Source organism: Ipomoea triloba, chromosome 4 (assembly GCF_003576645.1).
Source record: "Ipomoea triloba cultivar NCNSP0323 chromosome 4, ASM357664v1".
Lineage (NCBI taxonomy): Eukaryota > Viridiplantae > Streptophyta > Magnoliopsida > Solanales > Convolvulaceae > Ipomoea > Ipomoea triloba.
In genome coordinates, this window is record NC_044919.1 from 10,551,279 (window position 1) to 10,576,838 (window position 25,560).

Here is a 25,560-nt window from a genome sequence, read left to right on the forward strand (position 1 = left end):
GGGGGGGGGGGGGGGGGGGGGGGGGGGGGGGGGGGGGGGGGGGGGGGGGGGGGGGGGGGGGGGGGGGGGGGGGGGGGGGGGGGGGGGGGGGGGGGGGGGGGGGGGGGGGGGGGGGGGGGGGGGGGGGGGGGGGGGGGGGGGGGCATTTCCACACACACAATCAATTACAGAATTACTCTTGACTACTATGTTCCTTTTATCAATACTCTCATTTGAGCCAATTCTTGAGTTCTTATCAATAACAAACACTCATTTGTAGATGTGCACAAATTCTTGAATAGGTTGTAGACGTGCACAACGTTAAAAGTTGGCTCACATGTAGTATTGTTGATGAATATAGATCACTCGCTAGGTTTATGCAATGGTAATAGGTTGGTCATTACCAAATTATTCGAGCATGTCGTAGAAGCAAAAATAATGACTGGTAACAATGCGGAGACTCATGTGTTGATTCCTCGGATGACTATGACCCTGTCAGATCCAAAATTGCCATTCAAATTCCAAAGAAGACAATTCCTTCTGATGTTCATATGACCATCAATAAAAATCAATGACCAAACACTATCTAATGTTGAATTGCTATTGGACAAACCAATTTTTGTATATGATTAACTGTATGTTGCTGCATTAGAGTTAGTAATTTCAAGGGTATCAAAATATTGATTTGTAGTGAATTTAAAAGGATTTGTAACAGATACTACATTGTAACAGAGTCAGTAGTACTAAAAAAAAAATTGTATTTCAACTACTAACTTGGTTTACTAATAAGTTTTTAAATAACATGTAATTTCAATTTGTTTTTAATCAAGTCTTAATAAATTTAAATTTTTTAACTAATTAGCTAAATATATACATACACAAAAAGTTATTTATTTATTTATTTATTTCAATTACACATATATATAAAAAAATTTCGTAACTGATCGACATACTTATTTCATAAATAAACCTAATATAATAAATCAATAAGTGTAACATATCATGTGTATACATGAATTTTATTAACACTAATATGTTTTTTTTTTTTTTTTGAGAATTAACACTAATATGTTTTATTAATATAACATAAGTTAGGAATATATAAAACGCACTTCACAGTTCACATACCCGCCATAAGTCATTCGTTTTACACCAGAGACTTCAAAGGCTTCTGAACATGTACGGACAGCCGTCGCGCGGCGGCGGCCGTACGCCGTTCCCAACAGGCGCCAACTTTAATCGAAACCCTAATCCATACTATCCGCAGAGTCCCAATGTCTTCCCTAATCCCTTCCAAAACCCTTATTTACAATATCAGAATCCTAGCTTTCCATTCCCAAACCCCAACTTTCAGTTCCAGCCTCAGCCTTCGAGGCCGACGTCTGGCGTCGAGAGGATCGATAAGGCAGTGCTGAAGGCTCACCGCGAAATTCTCGCAACCGGAGAGGTTGTGTCAGCATGGAAAGTGTCTCAAGCAGCTCTGGTAATACTCCAGGCTGACACCTGGGACTCTTTGGGTTTCCAAATGCAGCAAGTGCCCTCTCTTCACCGCCTTATGCTCACCGAAGGAAAGGTAAGAATGAATGTTGATTGAATTTACTGTGTTCCTGAAGTTATTTGCTTCTTTTAACTCATGAATTCAATGACAAATATACCAGGGAGTATAATTTATGAGCTTTCTTGTTGAGCTACTTTTGTCCTTTTTCCAACTATTGTATTGTAAGGAACAAATCAGTATTGGTGACAAAAATTCTAGCTAATAACTAAATATCATACTGATAACTATCAAATTGGAACTGTCTTGGAGCTCTATCCTGCACATAATCAGGGTGAGATTCCTGCAACTTTGGACATACCAGTGAGCAGGAGTAGGGGGTGAATGAATCCATCTAACAGCTTGCACAAAGCTAGTGTCAAAACCCTTTTGAGGGAGGACATGATAACATGTATATGAAAGTGCTATCTTACATTATATGTGAAGGACATTCAACTCCTTAGGTACAGCCTTACTGGAATATTAGGTTAACATGCTTGAATGTTTATACTTTATAGACACCCTTTTAAAACCTTGATTGTTACCTTCAGAACATACTTTTGAGAGAATAGTAATGACATGACCAGTGCAGAGCACAAGCTAAACCTATAGTAATTTTGTATAATATATCATTTAATTTGGGGAACTTGTTCATATGTTCGAATACTTTTCAATTTTGATTTATTTCTTTATTATCAAGTTCAACTGGCAATTAACTTTTTGATTAGCCAGCTTGTATAATTTTGTGTACCTCTTAAGGGTTAGTCCTTCACCTCTAAGTGTATTGGCGCACACAGTAAAGTTGAATGGATAAAATGAACCAATTAAGATTCATGGGAATATAAGAAAATTAAATTGCTCTAATTTTTGAGGGGCATACATATAGTATCTCCTTGTTTTTCTACATTCATATGCAATTAGGAATCTTGTAGACCTCTAAAAAAATTTCTTATATCTTCTATCTTTTTGTAGATTAATGCCTTCATTCACTGCTTTGTTGGTGCTCGAAGAATTACAACATTGCATGATTTGGAAATTGCAATATGCAATACAGAGGGGGTTGAGCGGTTTGAGGATCTGGAATTGGGGCCTTTGGTGAAACACCCATTAATTATACATTATTTTTCAGTCAGTGCTGATGTCACAGAAGTTTGCAGAATAACAAGTGAAGAGATAGTGGCATTGCTTTCTGAATTCATGGATATGAATAAACAAAGAAAAATAGAAGTTGAGGAGCTTTTGGATTTTATTGCAAAGAAGAAATCTGTAATAGCTAAGGAAAAGCTTGGTGTGCGAATTCAGAGCTTGGGGTAGGTGCTCCATTTCCTTTAAATGAATATTTGGTGATTTATATTGGTAGAACAATAGATGCTATTGTTGTTAAGTTACTTTACCATTGCTATAGTGAGACAGCTAGTGTGTTTGAACTATATACCTTCACTTCAAAATTTCATCTTTTATGTGACCTTGGTAGCCCTAGAGCAGACTTCTCTTTCTTGGCTTGTTTCCTGGTTCTGAAGTTGATGAATATTTTTATTTGTATTTATGAGTGCTTCACTTAATTACATGATTATAAGACCATTAACTTCCTTACCCCTACACCTTCAAACCTATCCTTTTGACAATAAAGTGAGCCCTTATAAGATTTTTTGTTATCATAAAAAAAAATCCTTTTCTTTCCTCTTAAATGTGAAAATGAAAGGATTGAATTATTCCATTGTTCCATAGATGGAATAACACAATGTAATTTTTCTAGGTTAACAATTGAGTATTGCTAATGTGCTTGCTGTGTTCTGAAGGGCATGCCAATTTTAAGCAGTCAAGTTGTTGTCCCCATTATCATAGCAGCTGTACAATGTATTATTTTGTTTTATGTTTCTTGTAAAGAAGTTTGATCATTTTCTGTTGACTAAGTTCAATGTAAAGACTAATTGTTCATAATTATACTTATTTGAAATCAATTATACTTGCGCAAATTTGTTCCTCAAATATTAAATGCTCGTTTCTTTATCTCTGATTTTATTTTCAGGATGCATATCACATTAATCCGACAAGCATGGCAGTTAGAAATCACGACCGTGACTAAATATATTGAGAGGCTAACAAGGGAATCTAGTAAAGAGACCACAAACCGTTCTCTATTATCCTCACAGAAAAAGCTGATGGATGAACATTTCAATGCTATATCAGAGCGTGTCAAATCATTTTCATCTGCTAATGGAATTCATTGTGGAAAACACATAAAGTTTGTATCTTCCTGTTCCGAGGATAGTGCCAGTGATGATGACAAATCTGAAGATGAACGAAATGATGCACAAAATGAAAACAATAAAAGCTCTGACAGAGTGAGTACTTGTCCGTATCCATCAGTTGCTGAAGAAATTACACGGCTGGGATGTAGCAACAATGGTAAACAATCCAAAAGAAAGAGAAAGTATAGCAATATTCAGAGCCCTGTTACTTCACCTCAAAAAGTGCTCAAAACAAAAAGGATCCAAACACCATTCAGTAGGAAAGAGCGGAAAAAAAATTCTGCCGGCATAAAGGATAAATGGCTAGTGAAGCAAGAACCAACTGATTCAATTGATTGCTCATATAGCAGTGATTCAATGAAGATGTTCATTACCACTTGGAAGGAGACATGTCAAGCAAACAATGTGGATGAGGTATGGAAGACACTCATTTCATTATGTTATAAGAAGATTCAAAGCCCTTATACCTTTTCTCTTTCATAAGCTTTCTGGGTCAAATCTTGGGCTGTCATTTGTTGGCTATAGGCTTCTACCTGAAGCAGGCATAAGAGAATATTTATGCTAAGATGATGGTGGTTGAGGTGGCTATGTAGCTTCTGTGTAGTATAGTACATGTTGATGTGTTAATCCACTAATTCCAGAAGTCTATTGAAGCTGAGTGCCTTGATTTTACCATTTTCCACAAGTAAAAGTAAAGGGACGATCCTCTATAAATCTACAATCATGTCCTATGCACATGGTTGAAAAAATCGCTAGGCGCTCATCGGGCGCCCGGGGAGCGCCTAGGACGCCTAGGCGGGGATTAATCAGCGCCTAGGCGCCAATGTATTTTTATTTTATTTTTTATTTTTTAAAAATTTGTCTAAGTATTTTTAATTTTTTAAAGACTAATAATTATAAATTATATAATACTTTAATAGTTAATACTCAAATATTAAATATTAAACTAAAAAATATGTAGAGTTGGTACAATTTAGGATTATTTCGCTCAAAACGATATTGTTTTTAGTGAAATAACCCATTAAAAAAAAGAAGAACAATAGTTAATTGCCCGACTAGGCGGCCTAGTCGGTGACTAGGAGGTCTAGTCGGCGCCTAGGAGGCCTAGGCTGTCAGCGCCTAAGCGGCCTAGGCGGTCGCCTAGTCGGCCAGCCGCCTAGACCACCATTTAAGGTGATATGCTAGGCGGTCGACTGGCGCCTAGTGCCTATGCGGGGATTAATCAGCCCCTAGGCGGGATTTTTGCAACATTGCCTATGCATCCGATATATTCCGTTAGATGCATGATATGAATTTGGGTGGTGGGTGTGTGGGGATTGAGGCAACAAATAATTAGGTGCAATTGTGTTTCTGCTTCTTCCATTCCCTTGTTTTCATTTTCTGATTTAGGGGTGTGCTTGTGAAGTTTGCATGCAAGATTCTTTCCTAATAACTAAAGAATCGTGTATTAATTTCTCCTGTCTCCACAATGTACAAGTCTCTGCTATATATAATCACTATGTTGTTATTGGTCTACTTCTCTTTTAAGATGTTAGTTATTTCTATAAAATTCTGATTCTGGTTTATTATTGTTGTTTTAGGTGTTTGAGAAGATGATTCAATTTTATAGGACAACGAAGAGAACAACAGCAAGAAAATTGTTTTCCTCATACCCATTTGTTGGCTTGCTTCATATTGCTGTAAGTTTATTGGAAGCATTAACTTTCACATTATGAATTAAAGATAGTAAATAACTATTCAGAGACACCTCAGAAAGTAAATTCGTATGCACTGGAGTATATCTTCTTCTTCTTCTTCTCTTCTTTTTTGCTTCAATATCAAATCTAAATTATAACCAGTAAACATAAAATTTTTTGTTGATATAACGGAATTGAAGGAAATTTTTTTTCCTGGCTGAATAAGTATTCTCTTATAAATTATTTACTCTTTGCTACAAAGTTGTGCTATAGAGTACATTTAAGTATTTCTATGATCTTCTGCAATCACATTTTGTAATTTCTTTTAGTATGATCATTAATTAGAAAATTGTGGAGTTCATTAATGGTTGACTATTTCCATATAATGCCTGATAGTGATATTATTATATTTGTTTTGCATGCATTTCATCTTTGTTCTAGCTAATATCTGAAAACCCATCAAATTATCTCAAATCACGATAGATATCATACATTTTCTATATACAGACTCCAAGTTATATTTCTTTCATGGAAAGTTATTTGCTCATTATCTATTAAGTTTGAAGACCTAATGTGTCATTATGGTTGTATGATAATGTTAGTTAACAAGAATAAGGTTAAATTATTGACACATGCTTGGACAATAGGGAAAGCATGTCTACATGAACAAAATTCAGTAATTGAAAAACTTTATTTCACATGCATACTGTACATAATATAGTTTCGTCCTCAAATTTATGAATCTGAAAGATTGTAAAGTGTAAACTTCCTCAAATTTATGAATCTGAAAGAATGAAAAACTTTGTTTCACATTCATACTGTACATAATATAGTTTCGTCCTCAAATTTATGAATCTCAGTTTTAGGTTTATAATGGTTTAGTTAAGGGTAAATAAGTAAATTATTGACACATGCTTGGACAATAGGGGAAGCATGTCTACATGAACAAAATTCAGTAGTTGAAAAACTTTATTTCACATTCGTACTGTACGTAATATAGTTTCGTCCTCAAATTTATGAATCTGAAAGATTGTAAACCAAACGAGAGAAGAAACATGGTCATGCATATGGAAACTTTTATCACTTTGGGCATGCCATAATGTTATCCTTAATTAAAATAACAAACTTCTTGGTGGGTGTCTTGACTTACATCAGTTTTATCCTCATTCATATGATTCGGTGATTGATACTATCCTATCATAGCTTTAGATCCTTCTAGGGGGATTGTTTTGTGTTGTATTAACATCTTTGTATGTTTAGGCAGTTGACTCATCGAATTTCATGTGTTTGTGATAGGTAACATCTATTAAAAATGGAATGTGGGATAGCATCTATGATACCTTCCAAAGTTTCAGCCAACTTGATGTAGCAAACACAGTTTCTGAGAATTGTTCTGATTTTATATCCATTGATGTTGAATCACCTAGAAGGAAAGTATCCAGTCTTTCTCCAAAACTTTTGGCACGTGAACATGGTGAGTCAAATTCTGCTGATCTTTTATTCTCCTTTGCGTGTTTTATATTTCTCTGAATTCTTACATTAAATGATTGTTAGGCCTAACTTATTTCGGAGCTTACGTACTTTAAAAAGCAATTGGGCTTAACATTTAAAATGTAGATTCGTAGAAAAGCTTTTAATGCCAGATAAGAGTAAAAGCCTTGTTTTCAAGAGCTCCAAAGTAAGTTGAGGCTTCTAAATTTTTTTGAGAAACTCAAGCTGAGCAAAGCAAGCCCTAAATGAAGTTTCAAAATCTGGCAGTAATTGGAGCATAATTTCATTTAGAGCAAATTGATACTTGGTTGATTGTTTTATAGGGTTACATTTCTTCTTCTTCTCCTTCTTTTTGGGGGGTGCTTGACAAAAATAGTTGGCTATGCTTATTTTTTCCCCCAGATTCTGGTTTAATTTGGTGCTCTAAAACCTCTCAAACTCCTATAAATTTTTTTGATTGCTGATCTGCAGATCTCACTTTACTCTAAATCTTGTATGTTTCTACAGGTGTCTCAGTTGAGGATATTGTGGGCAAAATTTCTTCATATCTAGAGGTTGACAATGACAGATTTAACTCCATTAGTTTATGCACAGATAAGTTCATTATCCTGAGGAAACTCTGTAAGCTTGAATCTTGGCTGTCGGAGCAGTTCTCTACTAAGGGATTTGAATCACTTGGTTATGGGGATATATGGTCATTCATGGAAAAACACATGCATCTTTCTGTACATGCTTTGCAAAAGAGCTTAAGAGGTGATACTTCTGAGAATATTCCTTTGAAGGCCTCAATGCTTGAGCTTCAGTGGGATGTTTTACTGTCACAGGCTTTGCACCGGTTATTGGACAATGAAAAGTTAAACATGAAAAAGGTTTCAGAGTTGCTAGCTAGACAATTTCCTTTAGTATGTTTTCAGTTGGTGCAGAGTGATTCATTGGTAGAATTTCATGATATTACAAAGGAGAAAGCTGATATGAGCTCGAAGTGTGTAATATTTTCTGAAACTTTGTTGAAAACTGATGCATTGAGTAAAAGTGGGAGAAATGTCTCAGAAACATCTGGCTTGGAAATTAATATAGGAAGTGAAGCTGGTTTTCATAGTATGTTAACATCCAAAGGTGCTATGGAAGTTTTGCTCAATGCTCCAATGCTGACAGATCTAAGCTTGTGGTCACACTGGGACATTGTATTTGCTCCTTCGCTTGGTTCTCTTGTTGGTTGGTTGTTGAAAGATGTTAATAACAAACAGTTGTTATGTTTGGTGACAAGAGGTGGAAAAGTAATTCGGGTAGATCATGCTGCAACCACTGAATCATTCTTAGACGTTCTTCTGCAAAGATCTCCTTTTGAAACCGCAGTGAAGCTGTTATCTTTGTTAGCTTTATATGGGGGTGAACAAAAAGTTCCTTTGGCCCTCCTCAAATGCTACACTCGTAAGGCATTTGAAGTTTTCTCGAAAAATTTTTTGGAGATGGATTCAATTGATAATCAGAGTATGCCAATTGGTTTAAATACTGGCTCACTGAGAAGTGAGACCAAAGTTGGAAGAGCCAAGTCTGTTGCATCAAGATTTATACTTGAGTGTCTGGACTATCTACCTGTTGAGTGCTGCTCTTTTGCTGTTGATATTTTGCTCTCTGGTTTGCAGCAGTTTACAAAAGATGCTCCTTCAGCTGTGCTGGATGAATGCAAAAAGATTGAAGAGCGTGTCATGCTTCATGAAATAGGGTTTTCACTTGGTATTGTGGAATGGATTAATGATTACCGCACATTTTCTGCTTCGTCATCAGTGACTAGCTTATCAATGTTTTCTGAATCTTCATGCCTACAAGACAACAAACCTGAGCTAAACACCAGCTCAAATCTATTGCAAATAGTATCAAAGGAAAGTCCCGTTTCTGAAGTTAAAAAGGATTTCTCCTTTGAGACAGCGCTGCATGATGGAGATCATAGAGAAATGAGTCACATTAATAATACTTCTGCTGTTTCTGTTGATTGTTTGGGTGGAGGTCCCCCACATCACTTGTATGACCTTGACCTTGCTCCAGCCCAGTTTATTGAATCTATCAGGCAGGAAGAATTTGGTTTGAATCCAGATATTTCATCTGTTGAAAGTGAATTATTGAATAAGCAGCATGCCCGGTTAGGCAGAGCACTCCACTGTCTCTCACAGGAGTTGTATTCTCAGGATTCACATTTCCTTCTGGAACTGGTGAATATTTTATGCATTGTCTATTTTTTTTGTTTAGTTTCAGTAACATACAGCAGCCTGGAACTGGCGTGCACTCTACATGTTTGTTGCAGTATTTCACTATAGCTTTATTCTTATTTTAAAAAAAGTATTCACTACCCTAGCTTTATTCTTTTGGCTAAAAAGTTTCTTTCTGCCTGTTCTACCTCCTTTTTGGTATGCCGCAGTAATTTTGAACATTGAAGTTATGGTTAAAAATATGAATTTCACTGTCTACCATGTGACCAAAATTTAGAAAATACTTGGAGACTTGGAGTACTAAGTTAACATATTTAGCTATATTGGTATGCTATGGATTCTTTACTTTATTAATATGGAAAACAAGTTTGATGTTTGTTCTTTACTTTATTAATATAGGTTCATACGTATTAATGTACCTAATTGCATTGCCAGTATTCTTAGCTGAAATGATGGCACAAGGTTAACGTACTTAATATTTGCAATTTTGCACTCAACTTGAGTAAAATTAATATTGTTTTGTTGCCTCTTCTTTTAGCTGTCAATTTTAATGTGTTTTAACACTCTTTGTCCAGATTATGGGAATATCTAAATTAATGTGTCTTTGGGCAATATTTGTTTGATTCAGGTTCAGAATGCTGATGACAACATCTACCCTGGGAATGCTGAACCCACATTGACATTCATTCTTCAGGATAGTGGTATTGTAGTGCTAAACAATGAGCAAGGATTTTCTGCCAAAAACATCAAAGCACTTTGTGATGTTGGGAATTCCACAAAGAAAGGACATAATTCTGGATATATTGGGAAGAAAGGCATTGGTTTCAAATCAGTGTTTCGGGTATTGCACATTATTACATCTGCTGAATTTCTTATTCTTTATATTCTCAACCTGAGTTCACTAGTTTGCGAGAAAAAATTTCTGCTGGAAAAAAACCTTAATTCTCTAAAAGCTTACATTTTCTTCTTATGGTTTCAACTTCTCAAAAGTTTTATATGCACAAAAAATGTCATGGTTTCCCTGGTTATCATACCTTAAGAAGTACCTAGCTTTTATCTGATTGAATAAATTAGTTCCAGCAGTTGACTGTACAAGAAATATGATTGTTATTAACTAAGCAGGTTTAATCCTCATTACTTCTGCTGCTTATGATAAAAATTCTGAACTAAAAGGTGTTCTCAGCTTGTATTCATACAGCCTCTAACTCAAGTACTTTTGGTTGTTCTGCAGGTCACTGATGCTCCAGAAATTCATTCCAATGGTTTTCATATTAAGTTTGATATAACTAAGGGACAGATAGGTTTTGTTTTGCCAACTCTTGTTCCTCCTTGTGACATTGATTTGTATACCAGACTGGTTTATACAGATACTGAGCCCATCACTTCTAACTGCTGGAAGACATGCATTGTCCTCCCTTTTAGATCAAGTATGTTAGAAGATTCTGCTATAAATAACATTGCATCGATGTTTTCAGATCTTCACCCATCTTTGCTTCTTTTTCTTCACCGCCTTCAATGTATCAAGTTCCGAGACATGCTCAGTAATTCATTTATTGTTATGAAGAAAGAAGTAGTCGGCGATGGGATTGTTAGAGTTTCCTGTGGTAAGGAGAAAATGGATTGGCTTGTGGTATCCCATAAATTACGGGCTGATGTAATTCGTTCTGATGTGCAAACAACAGAAATATCCGTGGCTTTTACATTGCAGGAGACAGTTGATGGAAATTACAACCCATACCTGAACCAACAGCCTGTTTTTGCTTTTCTTCCTCTGAGAAAATATGGCCTGAAGTTTATTATTCAGGGTAACTTTGTTTTGCCTTCATCCAGGGAAGAAGTTGATGGAGATAGCCCTTGGAATCAGTGGCTACTCTCTGAATTTCCTGACCTGTTTATTAATGCAGAGAAATCATTTTGCAATCTTCCATGCTTTAGAAATAATTTAGCAAAGGGTGTTGCAGCATATATGAGTTTTGTTCCCCTTATAGGGGAAGTGCATGGATTTTTTTCTAGTCTTCCTCAGATGATTCTTTCTAAACTGCGGATGTCCAACTGCTTGATTCTAGAGGGTGAGGAGAATGAGTGGGTTCCTCCTTGCAAAGTTCTGAGAAATTGGACTGAACAGGCTCGCGCTCTTTTGCCTGATAGCTTGCTGCGTGAGCATCTTGGCCTTGGTTATTTGCATAAAGATATAGTTTTATCTGATTCATTAGCAAGGGATCTGGGCATTGAGGAATATGGACCCAAAGTTCTTATCCAGATTTTATCTTCCTTGTGTTGTATGGAGGATGGTTTGAAATCCATGGGCTTGCCTTGGCTATCAGCATGGCTAAATTCCATCTATATGATGTCATCCTCAATCTCTGGGCAAAGTTCACCTGAATCTGGGATAGGATCAGATCTCATAAAGACCCTGAGAAAAATTCGATTTATTCCTCTTTCAGATGGCAAATTTAGCTCAATCGATGAAGGTCCTATTTGGTTGCATGCTGATGCATTGAGCACTGGCGTTAGTGACAAGTATGGACTAGACAATTTCCCAAGGTTGTATGCTGGACTTAGAATTGTGAATTCTGCCCTATTTTCTGCAGATACAGCTAATGAAGCATTGTGCTTTCAAGGATATCCTGTAGAAAACATATCAAGGATGCTGTACAGAGTTGGTGTCCAGCAGTTATCTGCACATGAAATAATAAAGATGCACATTCTACCTTCTTTTTCTGTTGGTCAACACACCTTAGCACATAATGAACTAATGACTGATTATCTATCTTTCTTGATGTTCCACCTACAATCAAACTGCCCCATCTGTCATGTGGAAAAAGATCTTATCATTGGTGAATTACGTAACAAAGCTCTCATTTTAACAAATCATGGTTACAAGCGATGTGCAGAGGTTCCAATCCATTTCAGCAAAGAATATGAGAATCCTATTGATATGAAGCAGTTAGTAGTGGGAATTAGTGTGGAGTGGCTTGAAGTACATAATATCTATCTAAAGCATCCAATTACACAATTGCTGCCAGGAGGAATTTCAAAGTGGAGAAACTTCTTCATGGAATTGGGAATCACTGATTTTGTTCAAATTGTTCAGGTTGAGAAAAGCATTGGTGATCTATCTCCCATGGTTCTACAGAATATAACATGGGATAAGGACTTAATTTCTGGAGGGTCAAATGTCAAAGATTGGGAATCTACAGAATTGGTTCATTTGCTATCACAACTGTCTGCTAATCATGATAAAGAGAAATCAAAGCATCTTTTGGAGATCCTTGATTCATTATGGGATGATTGTTTCAGTGATAAAGTCAAAGGTTTCTTTTTTAGTTCCAATGGAGAAAAGAAAGTCTTTGAGTCTTCGTTTGCCAGCAGCCTCTGTAATACACGGTGGATTGTCTCGAGGATGGATGATGAGCTCCACCATCCCAAAGACTTGTTCTATGATTGCGAAGCAGTGCATTCAATTTTGGGTGCCTTTGCACCTTATGCTGTTCCAAAGGTTAGTTTGCTTATTACCTTTTTATATGAGCTTATAAATATCCAGCTCAAACTGGTATTGTTGCCAAATATATGTTTTAAGGTCATACTGTGTATTTATTTGCAATTTGCATAGCAAGTTTGGGCACCAATTACTGAGAAAAACCTTTGTAAAATGGTGCTGACAGCTTGCCCTCTAATTCTCTAAATGGCCATCATTTTGTGTGGGCTTGTAGTAATTTACCGCATAAAAGGCTTCTTCAGAAAAATTAAACAATGAATATTTTCAGAAATATCATGTCATGATTGTCATCTCTTCCCCTCCTATCTTCTCCTCTCTCTTAAGATTTTTAATTTCTGCACATCTATTCACTTCTCCTGTGCCTTCTCAATATCTAGCCAGCCTCAAAGCAGTCCTGAAACACCCATATTTCTTTACTGTACTAGTCCATCTAAGCCCCACTTCATCCCTCATTTTCGCAAGTTCGAGGGCAACCTACACGGCTTATTATTTCTCCTGGTTAAAGCCCTGCTTGTTTGGTGTTTGGTGGTGGAGTTAGCAAAACCTATTTAAAGGTCACAGCATCCAAAAGAAATAAGATTTGTTCATTTTTCTAAACTTGTTTTTCCATAAGCTTCGAGTTAATAAAAGAAATATACTGCAGATTTGCTATATATGTAGAAACAATAATGCCGTTATTCTTGAACCACATTTTTTACTTGGTTTATAATCTCCCATGAAATGAGATCCATGTCATAAATCTGTGGGAATCATTCTGTGTGTTATTGCATCCATGAACATTTTTTACTAAATGTGGAACCAATTAGTATCGCAGCTAATATAATTCTACTATCATTCATAGTCCAAATATTTCAATGTTTTTGCTTTCTCTTTCTTTGTTTTGCTTTTCTCTATTCTGATATTCGTTGCATGTGATATTACTTTTTTACTTTATTAGTTTTACTAAATAATCCCATTTGTGGAATTTTAAGTTTCACAACTGGCTTTTTGTGGCCAGATAGGTGCCTATTATTGTGTTATCTCATTTCTTACTATATTATCTATATAGTATTACTGGTTATGAATAGACCTATTATATTGAAATATATGGACACTGCTGTTTTTTTAATTACAGTTTTGCTTACTTTTTCTTGAAGCAGGTGAGGAGCAAGAAGTTGGTGAGTGCGATTGGTTTGAAAACTCAAGTTACAGTTGATGATGCTTTGTCTATTCTTAAGGTTTGGACAAGATCTGAATCATCTTTTAGGCCCAGGTATACCATCTCTTTGGCAATCCCCACAATATAAGAATAGTCTCCTTACGTCGGAAGCTATCTTATTGTTTTGTTCTCAGTACTATTTACAAGTGAAACATAAGCTTTTCGAAAGATGCATAATTTTCACTTGCTCATCTAATTTTCTAATTCTGTCTCCTAGGTTGTCACAAATGTCTAAATTCTACACATTCATATGGAATGAAATAGCTACTTCTGAGCTACGAGTCGTGAATGATTTATGTGATGGTCCTTTCATATTTGTCCCACACATATCTGGTTCTTTGCCTGAGGATGCTATATCTGGTGTATTTTTATCACGTAAAGAAGTCTATTGGCACGATTCAACGGGGTTTACTGACCAAATGAAAATGGTCCGTCCTGAACGTGTCACGGGGTTGACTCAATGCCCTGTTGCTAAAATGTTATGTGGTGTGTATCCTAGCCTCCATGATTTTTTTGTGAATATGTGTGGAGTGGATGAGTTCCCTCCTTTCCATGGCTACCTTCAGATTTTGATGCAGTTGTCAGCTGTTGCTTTACCTTCAGAGGCAGCTAAGACTGTAAGTATCTAACAGTCAAACACTAGCAAATATAAACTGCTCTTTTTGAGGGTACTGGTATAAGAATGCAACTAAGTTTTTTTTTTTTTTTTTTTTTTTTTTTTTTTTTTTTTTTTTTTTNCCCTCTAATTCTCTAAATGGCCATCATTTTGTGTGGGCTTGTAGTAATTTACCGCATAAAAGGCTTCTTCAGAAAAATTAAACAATGAATATTTTCAGAAATATCATGTCATGATTGTCATCTCTTCCCCTCCTATCTTCTCCTCTCTCTTAAGATTTTTAATTTCTGCACATCTATTCACTTCTCCTGTGCCTTCTCAATATCTAGCCAGCCTCAAAGCAGTCCTGAAACACCCATATTTCTTTACTGTACTAGTCCATCTAAGCCCCACTTCATCCCTCATTTTCGCAAGTTCGAGGGCAACCTACACGGCTTATTATTTCTCCTGGTTAAAGCCCTGCTTGTTTGGTGTTTGGTGGTGGAGTTAGCAAAACCTATTTAAAGGTCACAGCATCCAAAAGAAATAAGATTTGTTCATTTTTCTAAACTTGTTTTTCCATAAGCTTCGAGTTAATAAAAGAAATATACTGCAGATTTGCTATATATGTAGAAACAATAATGCCGTTATTCTTGAACCACATTTTTTACTTGGTTTATAATCTCCCATGAAATGAGATCCATGTCATAAATCTGTGGGAATCATTCTGTGTGTTATTGCATCCATGAACATTTTTTACTAAATGTGGAACCAATTAGTATCGCAGCTAATATAATTCTACTATCATTCATAGTCCAAATATTTCAATGTTTTTGCTTTCTCTTTCTTTGTTTTGCTTTTCTCTATTCTGATATTCGTTGCATGTGATATTACTTTTTTACTTTATTAGTTTTACTAAATAATCCCATTTGTGGAATTTTAAGTTTCACAACTGGCTTTTTGTGGCCAGATAGGTGCCTATTATTGTGTTATCTCATTTCTTACTATATTATCTATATAGTATTACTGGTTATGAATAGACCTATTATATTGAAATATATGGACACTGCTGTTTTTTTAATTACAGTTTTGCTTACTTTTTCTTGAAGCAGGTGAGGAGCAAGAAGTTGGTGAGTGCGATTGGTTTGAAAACTCAAGTTACAGTTGATGATGCTTTGTCTATTCTTAAGGTTTGGACAAGATCTGAATCATCTTTTAGGCCCAGGTATACCATCTCTTTGGCAATCCCCACAATATAAGAATAGTCTCCTTACGTCGGAAGCTATCTTATTGTTTTGTTCTCAGTACTATTTACAAGTGAAACATAAGCTTTTCGAAAGATGCATAATTTTCACTTGCTCATCTAATTTTCTAATTCTGTCTCCTAGGTTGTCACAAATGTCTAAATTCTACACATTCATATGGAATGAAATAGCTACTTCTGAGCTACGAGTCGTGAATGATTTATGTGATGGTCCTTTCATATTTGTCCCACACATATCTGGTTCTTTGCCTGAGGATGCTATATCTGGTGTATTTTTATCACGTAAAGAAGTCTATTGGCACGATTCAACGGGGTTTACTGACCAAATGAAAATGGTCCGTCCTGAACGTGTCACGGGGTTGACTCAATGCCCTGTTGCTAAAATGTTATGTGGTGTGTATCCTAGCCTCCATGATTTTTTTGTGAATATGTGTGGAGTGGATGAGTTCCCTCCTTTCCATGGCTACCTTCAGATTTTGATGCAGTTGTCAGCTGTTGCTTTACCTTCAGAGGCAGCTAAGACTGTAAGTATCTAACAGTCAAACACTAGCAAATATAAACTGCTCTTTTTGAGGGTACTGGTATAAGAATGCAACTATTTTTTTTTTTTTTTTTTTTTTTTTTTTTTTTTTTTTTCTTATTCAGGTTTTCCAGGTATTTCTGAAGTGGTCTGAAGAATTGAAATCAGGTTTGCTTAGCTCTGATGATATCAAGTGCTTGAAAGATAATCTTCTGCAAAAGGACTTTATGGTGCTTCCCACAGTACAGGATAAATGGGTATCTTTGAACCCTTCTTTTGGCATCATATGTTGGTGTGATGATGATAAGTTAAAGAAAGAATTCAAGCATTATGAAAACATCGACTTTTTATACTTTGGAGAACTTAATAGCGAGGAAAAGGAATTGCTTCACTCCAAGGTCTCAACTTTCATGCAAAAGCTAGGCATCCCTGCAATTTCTGAGGTAAGCTTGACCTCCTTTTACCCACTGTTGTACTTGTGTACAGTTGTTCCTGGATCCTTCAAAAAGTGGTGCTGAATGGGACTGTTTCTATTGCATACTGTGGGTTTTCTTCAGCTGCCTGTGTTGCTCTCTAAATTGGGCAATTGGTTTTAAAAAATGAAAAACTTGGCCCTTTTAAAGTAAACTTTCCTTGGTCGCCTTTTCTCATAATCTCACTCTTTTTTGGATAAGCTAGTCTATCGCTCATATATGTTGGTATTTACATATGTATATGTGTTTTATGTATGTATATCACTGCATTCTTTGAGACACTAAAGTTGCAGTTCTTTTACACGCAACACACTGGTTTTTACCTCAAAGACTACAAATGTACCATGCGATCTGAAGATATATAAAGTTAGAAACTATAAGAGAAAATAATGTATCCATCTGCGTAAGTTGCAAATATGCATGTGTAAAGGTTTAAACCAAGAGGACAATATATTCAATAGAAAGCAAATAGCATCAGCATGCTATGATTTTCTAGTATGCTTCTAATGCAACAGAAATAAAGGTCATAAATATTTGTATTCACCTGAAAGTAACTCAGTTTCATGTTCTTTCATCTATATGGTTTTTTGAATGAATGTCAAAATATGTAATATTCCTTTGTTTCAGGTTGTAATTCGTGACGCAATATATTATGGTGTGTCTGACCCTAGCTTTGTTGCTTCACTGGTCAACTGGGCTCTTCCATATGCTCAGCGCTATATATACACCAATCATCCCAAAAGATTTTCTCAGCTCAAGCAATCTGGATTTGAAAACCTGAGATGTCTAAAGATTGTTGTTGTAGAAAAGTTGTTCTACAGAAATGTGATTAAAGGATATGAAATGCGATCCCAGAAAAGGTTCGAGTGCAACTCCCTTCTAAAGGTATCAAAACTTGGCAGTACATTAAGTATTGTGTTTGTTTGCTGTTCAAGTACTAAGTAATCAACAAAGGACAGTAGTTATTAATGTTCATTTACGAAATAATCAGAAAATGACATAGTTGTTAGGAGGAGGGAAAAAGTTCCTTTCTGGATTGTGTGCTAATTATAATAATCCTCATAAAAACTAAATGATGTCTATCGATAGATGCAATTTAAAAGGTTAAATAATTTTGTAACTTGCTGCTGCAATGTTGTTACTTTGCTCAGTAGGAGTTTCTTCTCTGTTATTTCTCTGAACTTCAGTTAACTTGCTGCACTAAAATGTTTTCCTTTTTTCTTTGCCCGAGTTTCTGTGTTTAGAGTGAATTTTATTGAAGGTGCTTGTGTACAGTCCGATAGTAATTTGCAATGTTAAAAAATATACATATTTGATCTAAATTCCTAATGTTTTCTGTGGTGACTTACAGGACACTGTATTGTATGTTTCTCGAGAATTAGATTCACACTCTGTATTTATGGAACTTTCTCGCTTCATCGGTGGTGGAACCCCTGATCTGAACTTGGCCAATTTTCTTCACATGATCACAACCATGGCAGAATCAGGTTCAACTGAGGAGCAGACTGAATTCTTCATTATAAATAGCCAGAAAATGCCAAAACTCCCTGAAGGAGAACCAGTTTGGTCCCTTTCAGATAGTGCATTTTCAATGGAAAATGAGGAGGCAGTGAAGACTAGCCTTGAATTCGGAGCAACTAATGAACCAAATCCAGTCAAGTTCAAGAAGAAACCAGGGATAAATTCTAATTGGCCACCTGCAGACTGGAAAACTGCACCTGGTTTTCATTCTTCCCGTGCATTTAAATTAAAAACACAAGCAGGCAATGGTGACCAAGTTTTAAGGGAGGATGAGGTGGCAGAAATTATGAGGCATCCAGAAAAACATCCTCTTGCCCCAGTTGAGATAAATTATAAAGGAATCATTGAAGAAAATTCAACATCAAGTTTACCTGGGGCGGGTGCACAAGTTGCTGGAATTTCAGAAGATAGATCGTCAGATATTGCCATTGCTAATTTTACACCTGGTATGAATATGGGCTTTGATTCTTTTCATGTTGTGACTACATCAGAAGATACAGTTTCAGCTTCAAAGTTGTCTAATTTGAGAGATGGAGGTCAGCTATCTCTCAGCCCAGCCGATGCTCAACAGGCACTTTTAACGGGTAGACTAGGAGAATTTGTTGCTTTCAATTACTTCAGTGAAAAAGTTGGTAAAGCATTTGTGAAGTGGGTGAACGAAACTTTTGAGACTGGGCTGCCTTATGACCTTGTCCTGGGAGATGAGGAATACATAGAAGTGAAGGCAACCAAAAATGTGAGAAAGGATTGGTTCATAATAACTGCAAGGGAGTGGCAATTTGCAGTTGAAAAAGGTGACCTTTACAGCATTGCACATGTCATATTATCAGCCACCAATACAGCTACAGTCACAGTATACAAAAATCCTGCCAAACTCGTCCAGCTTGGTAAGCTGCACTTAGCCATTACAATCAATTAAGTTCTATTCTTAGACATTCTCCAGAATGCTGGAATTCTGGTGATTCTTCATTAAATGAGAGATCCGAAGAAAACAAACTCTATTTACTAGACAGATGATGGGGATGGGATATGAGCAGTGTTAGATTTTTTGATATAGGATGCTGAGCTTGATTCAATGCGGCGAAATTTCATTTAGAGATGTATCATTGTATCAAATATAGGAGCAGGCAGGAAGTAGGTAAATAATGTAGTTTATAGTGATACTGGGGTAGTGGGAAAGGTGGTCTTTGTTTTTTTTTTTGGCCCCCCAAAAAAGTTTTGTTTACTGATATATGTTTAAATATACGGAGTACATGTTTTGCTTTAGCTTGTAGTGTTGTAGACGGAATTCATTAGAGATATCTAAAGCAGTACACTGAATTACAGTATTAATCTTTTAGTTATTCGAAGATGAATTACATTTATCGTTAATATCTATTTCCCTCATGTTTAACAGTTTTTGATAAATTTTGGGCATAGAATGGGAGAAAAATTCAAACTCTATCCCTATTTAGACAGGAGAGTTGATTTTTGGCCAAATAAATTTGCCATTTAAGCACGGTTTGGAAGGATTTGACATGTTAATTAAACGGAAATCTTTGATGCTTTTATGTTTAATCGTAGCTATTGATTTGTTTGATATGTTAATTAAGCGGAAATCTTTGATGCTTTTATGTTTAATCGTAGCTATTGATTTGTTAATTTCAATGGCTATGATTTGCTCACAATTTTATGTGGAAGATGATTTTTATATGAGCATGACTCTTAGGTAAAATGTGATATTAATCTCCTGTGGAAATGCTAATTACATTATTGTTTAATCCAACCAAACACTAATACAAATCTTGAAGTCTATTCTCTTGAGGAATCAAACAATGAAATGGAATTCTTATGTTATTTCTTACCTATTGTATTCGTTATGGAATAAGATTAAAATTTATTATGTAAACTGGTATGATAGTTATAATGTTATATGCTAATAAAGTCTCACATAACTATGTAATATAGCAATATAGTATCCTAATAACTCAATTGATGGTGTGATGATAGATTACAATGTTACTCCGTATATGTTAATAGAGTCTCACATAACTATGTAAATATAGCAATATAGCATCCCAATAACTCAATTGAAGGCTGAACCGCATTATCATTTTGATATTAGAGACTGCAATCAGTACAAATAACTGAATAAGAAACTCATTGGATAAGATGGAAACATAAAGAGATCCTGCAGAAGTGAGAAGACACATAAGATAATTTTCACATAAAAACAGGCATATGGTGACATTATTATTGATAACATGATTTCAAGACTAGTAACAATGTCATTATTATCTTCCCTTTTCTCTTGTTGGGAGGGGAGAACAGTGAAACTAAGGAATACAAAATCAAGCAGATGATCGGAAATTTCATGAAAACTCACCGGTAAAAGATTAAATTGAGCCCCAGCCACCACCTCCAGGGGTTAAAATCTGAAGGACTTCCCCAGCCTGAGCCTGAACTGTGTTTTTCCCACCAAGATACACAGAACGATTATCTTTTGTAATGAGGTAATTGAAGCCACGAGCACCGTCTTTGCCTCCCTTTAATCCCCTTGGGGTATGCACGCGCCTTTCTGAAAGGATACTCACGACAACTGGCCTTCTGAATTCTATCTCCCTGAGAAGGCCATCCCCTCCCCTGTGTAGTCCAGCTCCTCCACTGTTCTCTCTTATCCCAAACCTGTGCAATATAACTGGGTATCGCTGTTCAAAAATTTCTGGATCAGTCATACGGGTGTTTGTCATATGACACTGGACCCCACTGGTGCCGTTCCAAGTTGGGCCAGCACCGCTTCCACCACCAATTGTTTCATAATATCCAAAAGTGTCATCCCCAAAGGTTAAATTGTTCATGCAGCCCTGTGAACAAGCACAAGCCTGGAATGCAGTAAGAATGACATCGGTTATTCTCTGAGATGTAAGAACATTACCACCCACAACAGCAGCCTTATCACTTGGGGAGAGAAATGAGCCTGGAGGTATATATATCTTCACAGGAGCCAAGCAACCTTGATTAAGAGGGATGTCAACATTTACCAAACAGCGTAGGCAATAAATGACTGCAGCAGCTGTCACTGCTTCCGGAGCATTCCAGTTACCATATACTTCAGGACTGGTACCCGAGAAATCAAAGAGTGCTTCTCCCTTTTCAGGGTCAATAGTAAGTTTTAAGTGTATAGTAGACCCATCATCCATGTAATCTTCTTCTTCAATGGTCACCAAAGCACCACTTTCCATGAACTCAGATGATTCAGAAGAGACTTTAGCAGCAACTGATTTGAGCATTTCTCGCACTGCTCCTTCTGCGTTTTCCTGCACATAATTCATGTATGCCTGGACAGTCTCCAGGCCATATTGATCGATAAGCTCCTTTATAAGGGTAATTCCTCTCTGATTTGCTGCCACTTGTGCATGAAGATCCGATAAGTTATCTTGAAGCCTGCGTGTTCCTGGAATTTTATGAACTGGCTCATCGGAACTTGGGAACTGAAGTAGCTTAGTGATTCCTTCTTCCTGAAAAATACCCTTCTCTACAAGCTTGAAGGCTTTTATAGCAGCTCCTTCCTCCCATATGAACTTTGAGAAGGGTGGCATACTTCCAGGAGTAATACCTCCAATCTCTGCATGATGCCCTCTACTTGCAACAAAGAATATCAATTTACCTTGATTAAAAACAGGTGTGATGACAGTAATATCCGGCAGATGGCTACCTCCAGCAGAAGGATGATTGGTAACCAAAACATCCCCTTCATGCAGATTATCACCCCAGTACTGCAACTGCCACCGGATTGTGCTAGACATGGCCCCCAAGTGAACAGGAACATGGGGAGCATTTGCCACCAGGCCCCCATCAGGACCAAAGAGTGCACACGAGAAATCTAGCCTTTCCTTGATATTTGTGGATATGGAAGTTCTCTGCAGGGTGCGGCCCATCTGTTCAGCAATTCCCATGAACCTGTTGTTGAAGATTGAGAGTTGGACAACATCTGCAACTTTTCCCTCTACTTTCAATGTACTTGAAGTTGTCTCAATTTCTATTTTGATGTTGCCATATTTGGTAATAGTTGATTTACAGTTGGGTTCTACTATCACTGTGCTGTTACCATTCATAATAATTGCGGGTCCTGAAATAATATGGCCATATGCCAGATCCTCGAGCTTGAACAAAGGAGTATCAAACCATGCATTCCCAAAATAGACCTTGTAATGAGTTTCAACTTTAGGGGTGCATGAGGCAGGTTCTAATGCACGTGGCTTCAATATATTAGTGACTCCAATACCACGAACTCTTACATCACATATAAGTATATGCCTGTTTTGGAGTTTAAATCCATATTCCCGTTGGAATAATTTGACAAACTCACAGGCATAATCACCCTCAGACCCATCATCGACAGGTCTTTTTACCATGATTGCTGTATCTGTTCCCTCATACCTTAGATTTAAGTATGTTTCAGTGATGATATTTTCCTCTCTGAACCCTTGTTGTTGCAGACTCTCCTTCACCTGCTTCAGCAAAACACATTCTCTGTGAGAGGCCTCAACAACAGATTCAGGGCCATAAACAGCAGAATATGGTTCCTGTGCCTCTTCAATCACATCTGCCATTCCCATCCCATAAGCACTCAAGATCCCACAGAACCTGTGAATTAGAACTTCTTTCATACCCAATGATCTAGCAATGGCACAGGCATGTTGAGGTCCTGCACCTCCAAAGCAGGCAAGAGCATGATTGCTTGTCTCATGGCCCTTCATCTCAGTCAATTGCCTTATTGGACGGCACATGGTTTCATTGGCCACATTCACAAATCCCTGTGCAATCTCCTCCACAGTCATATCCTTTGCTAAAGGATCCTGAGTCTTTCTATAGGAGTTGATATCCTTTGCAAGTTTCTCAAACTCTTGTCTAGTAGCATCAATATCAAGTGGCTGGTCTTCATTGGGACCAAAGATAGATGGGAAATATTCAGGAATTACATATCCCAAAATAAGATTTGCATCTGTTACAGCAAGCTGCCCTCCTTTCCGATAGCATACCGGACCAGGGTGAGCACCTACAGATTCTGGTCCCACTCGAAAAGATCCAAACTGAAACTTTAACTTTGAGCCACCTCCAGCAGCTACAGTGTTTATGTCAAGCTGAGGTGCTTGAATAATAGTGCCAGCAACCTGGGTTTCAATAACTTGTTCGTAGCTACCAGCATACCGACTAACATCAGTAGATGTACCACCCATGTCAAAACCTATGAGAGCCTTGTTTGTCTCAATTCCAAAAAGTGTCTGTGAGTAACCAACTACACCACCTGCAGGACCGGACAGAATTGCTTTGTGGCCAGAAAATCTACTTTCTGGTGCAAGCCCTCCATCTGATTGCATAAATAAGACGTTCAACTTCCCTAGTCCTTCATCAAATTTTGACATGAACCCAGATAAATATTCCTTAATAACTGGAGTCAAGTAGGCATCCACACTTGCTGTGAAACCTCGAGGCACAGCTCGAACCATAGGAGTCAGAGCTGATGATAATGATACATGCCTAAAGCCCAAACTCAAAGCTAGCTTTTCCACAAGTATTTCATGGTGTGGGTAAGTATAGGAATGCATCAGAACCACAGCTAAGCAACTGATTCCTTTTTCCAGCAGAGATTTGAGCAAAGGCTTTAGAGCTTCTTCATTGAGAGGCTTCATAACTCTCACATGTTCACCTGAAACACCCTGAAATATTGAGGCAGAAGAGTCTGAATTTAATTCCTCCTTATCAAGGACCAGCTCAACTCTCTCGTCGACCTCTACAACCTCCTCATAAAGATTAGAGGGTTTGGATACAGTGAGGTCAAAAATATTTGGACGAGCCTGGTTACCAATTTGTAGCAAATCTCTGAAACCTCTAGTCACACACAGTGCAATCCTCTCGCCTTGTCTCTCTAGCAATGCATTTGTTGCCACAGTTGTACCCATCCTTATCCATTCTATCTTGTCTGTAGGTATTTTGAAATTACGGGGAATCTTCTGTCCAGTATATTCCTCCAAAACCCTCCTAATTCCTTCTACAGGAGCATCATCATAATTAGATGGATCAACAGACAGTAGTTTCATAACACGACCTTCGGACTGCCCTGGAATCTCAGCATACACATCAGTAAATGTGCCCCCTCTGTCAATGCAAAATCTGAGTTTCTCTTCATTTAGGCTCCCCATTGCCACAATCCTGAAAATTATCTGAGATTTTTAGAGATGGCGACCCCTTTTTGTAAGTAGTAAAATGAGTGTATCTGTATAGTAATAAAACAAAATGGAATACATCACAGTGATAGAAATGCATGGGAAGGATCTTGAAATAAGTTAATTTTATTCAAAATTCTAACACCTACCAAAATTAAAAAACCAAAGGTTCTGAACCAAACACAAGGGTCAAAGGGTGATGTAAAGTACCTCAAACCAGACATTAGAATGAAATGGAGAAGCAAAGGAAGCATAAAAATCACGGACAAAGCCCCTTCATCTAAAACAAAATCTCCCAAACTAGGACTATAGCATCCTGTTGACAACAGCAACCAACCACTCTAACTGATTTAAAAACAAAAGTTGATAAAAGAACTAAACTAGTCTCTGTCTTCTCATTTAAAACTCATTAGAAACATTTTCTTCTCGAATTTCACCTAGTGTGAGGAGCAGAAAAATACTAAAAACAGATAAATTGCTAATACATACACACATACAAACTACGTACACAAACATTTTCAGCTCAATCAGCAACATCGATGTGATTGAACCAAGCAGAGTAAAATCATCAATCCATTAAAAAAAAAAAAAAGCACAAAAAAGGATGCAATACTCCATCGCCATTCATTCAAGTCCATAAGCTCAAGATCAATACCAAACAGGATCGAAGATGCTTGAAATTTTTTACTTTAAACTGTTCGTTTTCAGTTTGTTTTTCCACCCTGTCATCGAATCACCGAGTAACAATTCTTACTAAGCAATGAGTAGGCCTAATTCGATTCACATACACTTACAGTTACTATATCAACCAATAAAAAAAAATAGACAATCATATAAATCAGTTCAAGATAAACATAGCTAGGTTACGATGACTAACTGATTGCACTGCGAAGCGGAAACTGTGGCGGAGGTTTTGCTTGCGTAACCTTACGGTGGTGCAGAGGCGAGCGGGAAGACGAAGACGATAACAGCGTCCGGTCAGTCAGACCAGCCTCATATATTATTTTTCCACTAATTTGTGCATTTCTATTTATAGGATTTTATTTTATTTAGACGGTAGTGTAATTAACGGCGGCGCTTTTGCGACAGTGAGCTTTAAAAAGAGAAAATGATGTGTACTCTAAGAGGGGGGAGTGTGCCCACTT

General features: G+C 37.1%; 2 protein-coding genes across 4 annotated transcripts; one reads left to right on the forward strand and one right to left on the reverse strand.

The window, feature by feature from the left end:
- The first annotated feature begins 1,116 nt into the window (after positions 1–1,116).
- On the forward strand, positions 1,117–19,584 carry LOC116014756 (protein NO VEIN-like). Its single transcript, XM_031254705.1, has 13 exons — positions 1,117–1,552; positions 2,486–2,823; positions 3,543–4,179; positions 5,346–5,444; positions 6,738–6,915; positions 7,440–9,142; positions 9,768–9,980; positions 10,371–12,638; positions 13,778–13,890; positions 14,054–14,453; positions 16,341–16,658; positions 17,316–17,573; positions 18,040–19,584. The coding sequence occupies exons 1-13, from the start codon at positions 1,157–1,159 to the stop codon at positions 19,126–19,128; spliced, it is 8,010 nt and encodes a 2,669-aa protein (XP_031110565.1). The 5' UTR covers positions 1,117–1,156; the 3' UTR covers positions 19,129–19,584.
- Positions 19,585–20,118: 534 nt separating this feature from the next.
- Positions 20,119–25,426, reverse strand: LOC116015522 (5-oxoprolinase). Of its 3 annotated transcripts, none has more exons than XM_031255617.1 (3): positions 25,293–25,426; positions 20,575–24,401; positions 20,119–20,379 (listed from the first exon to the last, which is right to left on the reverse strand). In XM_031255617.1, the coding sequence occupies exon 2, from the start codon at positions 24,389–24,391 to the stop codon at positions 20,585–20,587; it is 3,807 nt and encodes a 1,268-aa protein (XP_031111477.1). In that variant the 5' UTR covers positions 24,392–24,401; positions 25,293–25,426; the 3' UTR covers positions 20,119–20,379; positions 20,575–20,584. The 3 variants fall into 3 exon arrangements, with proteins under 3 accessions (XP_031111477.1, XP_031111478.1, XP_031111476.1); XM_031255618.1 differs by having other exon boundaries at positions 20,120–20,316; XM_031255616.1 differs by lacking the exon at positions 20,119–20,379 and having other exon boundaries at positions 20,396–24,401.
- Positions 25,427–25,560: the final 134 nt, after the last annotated feature.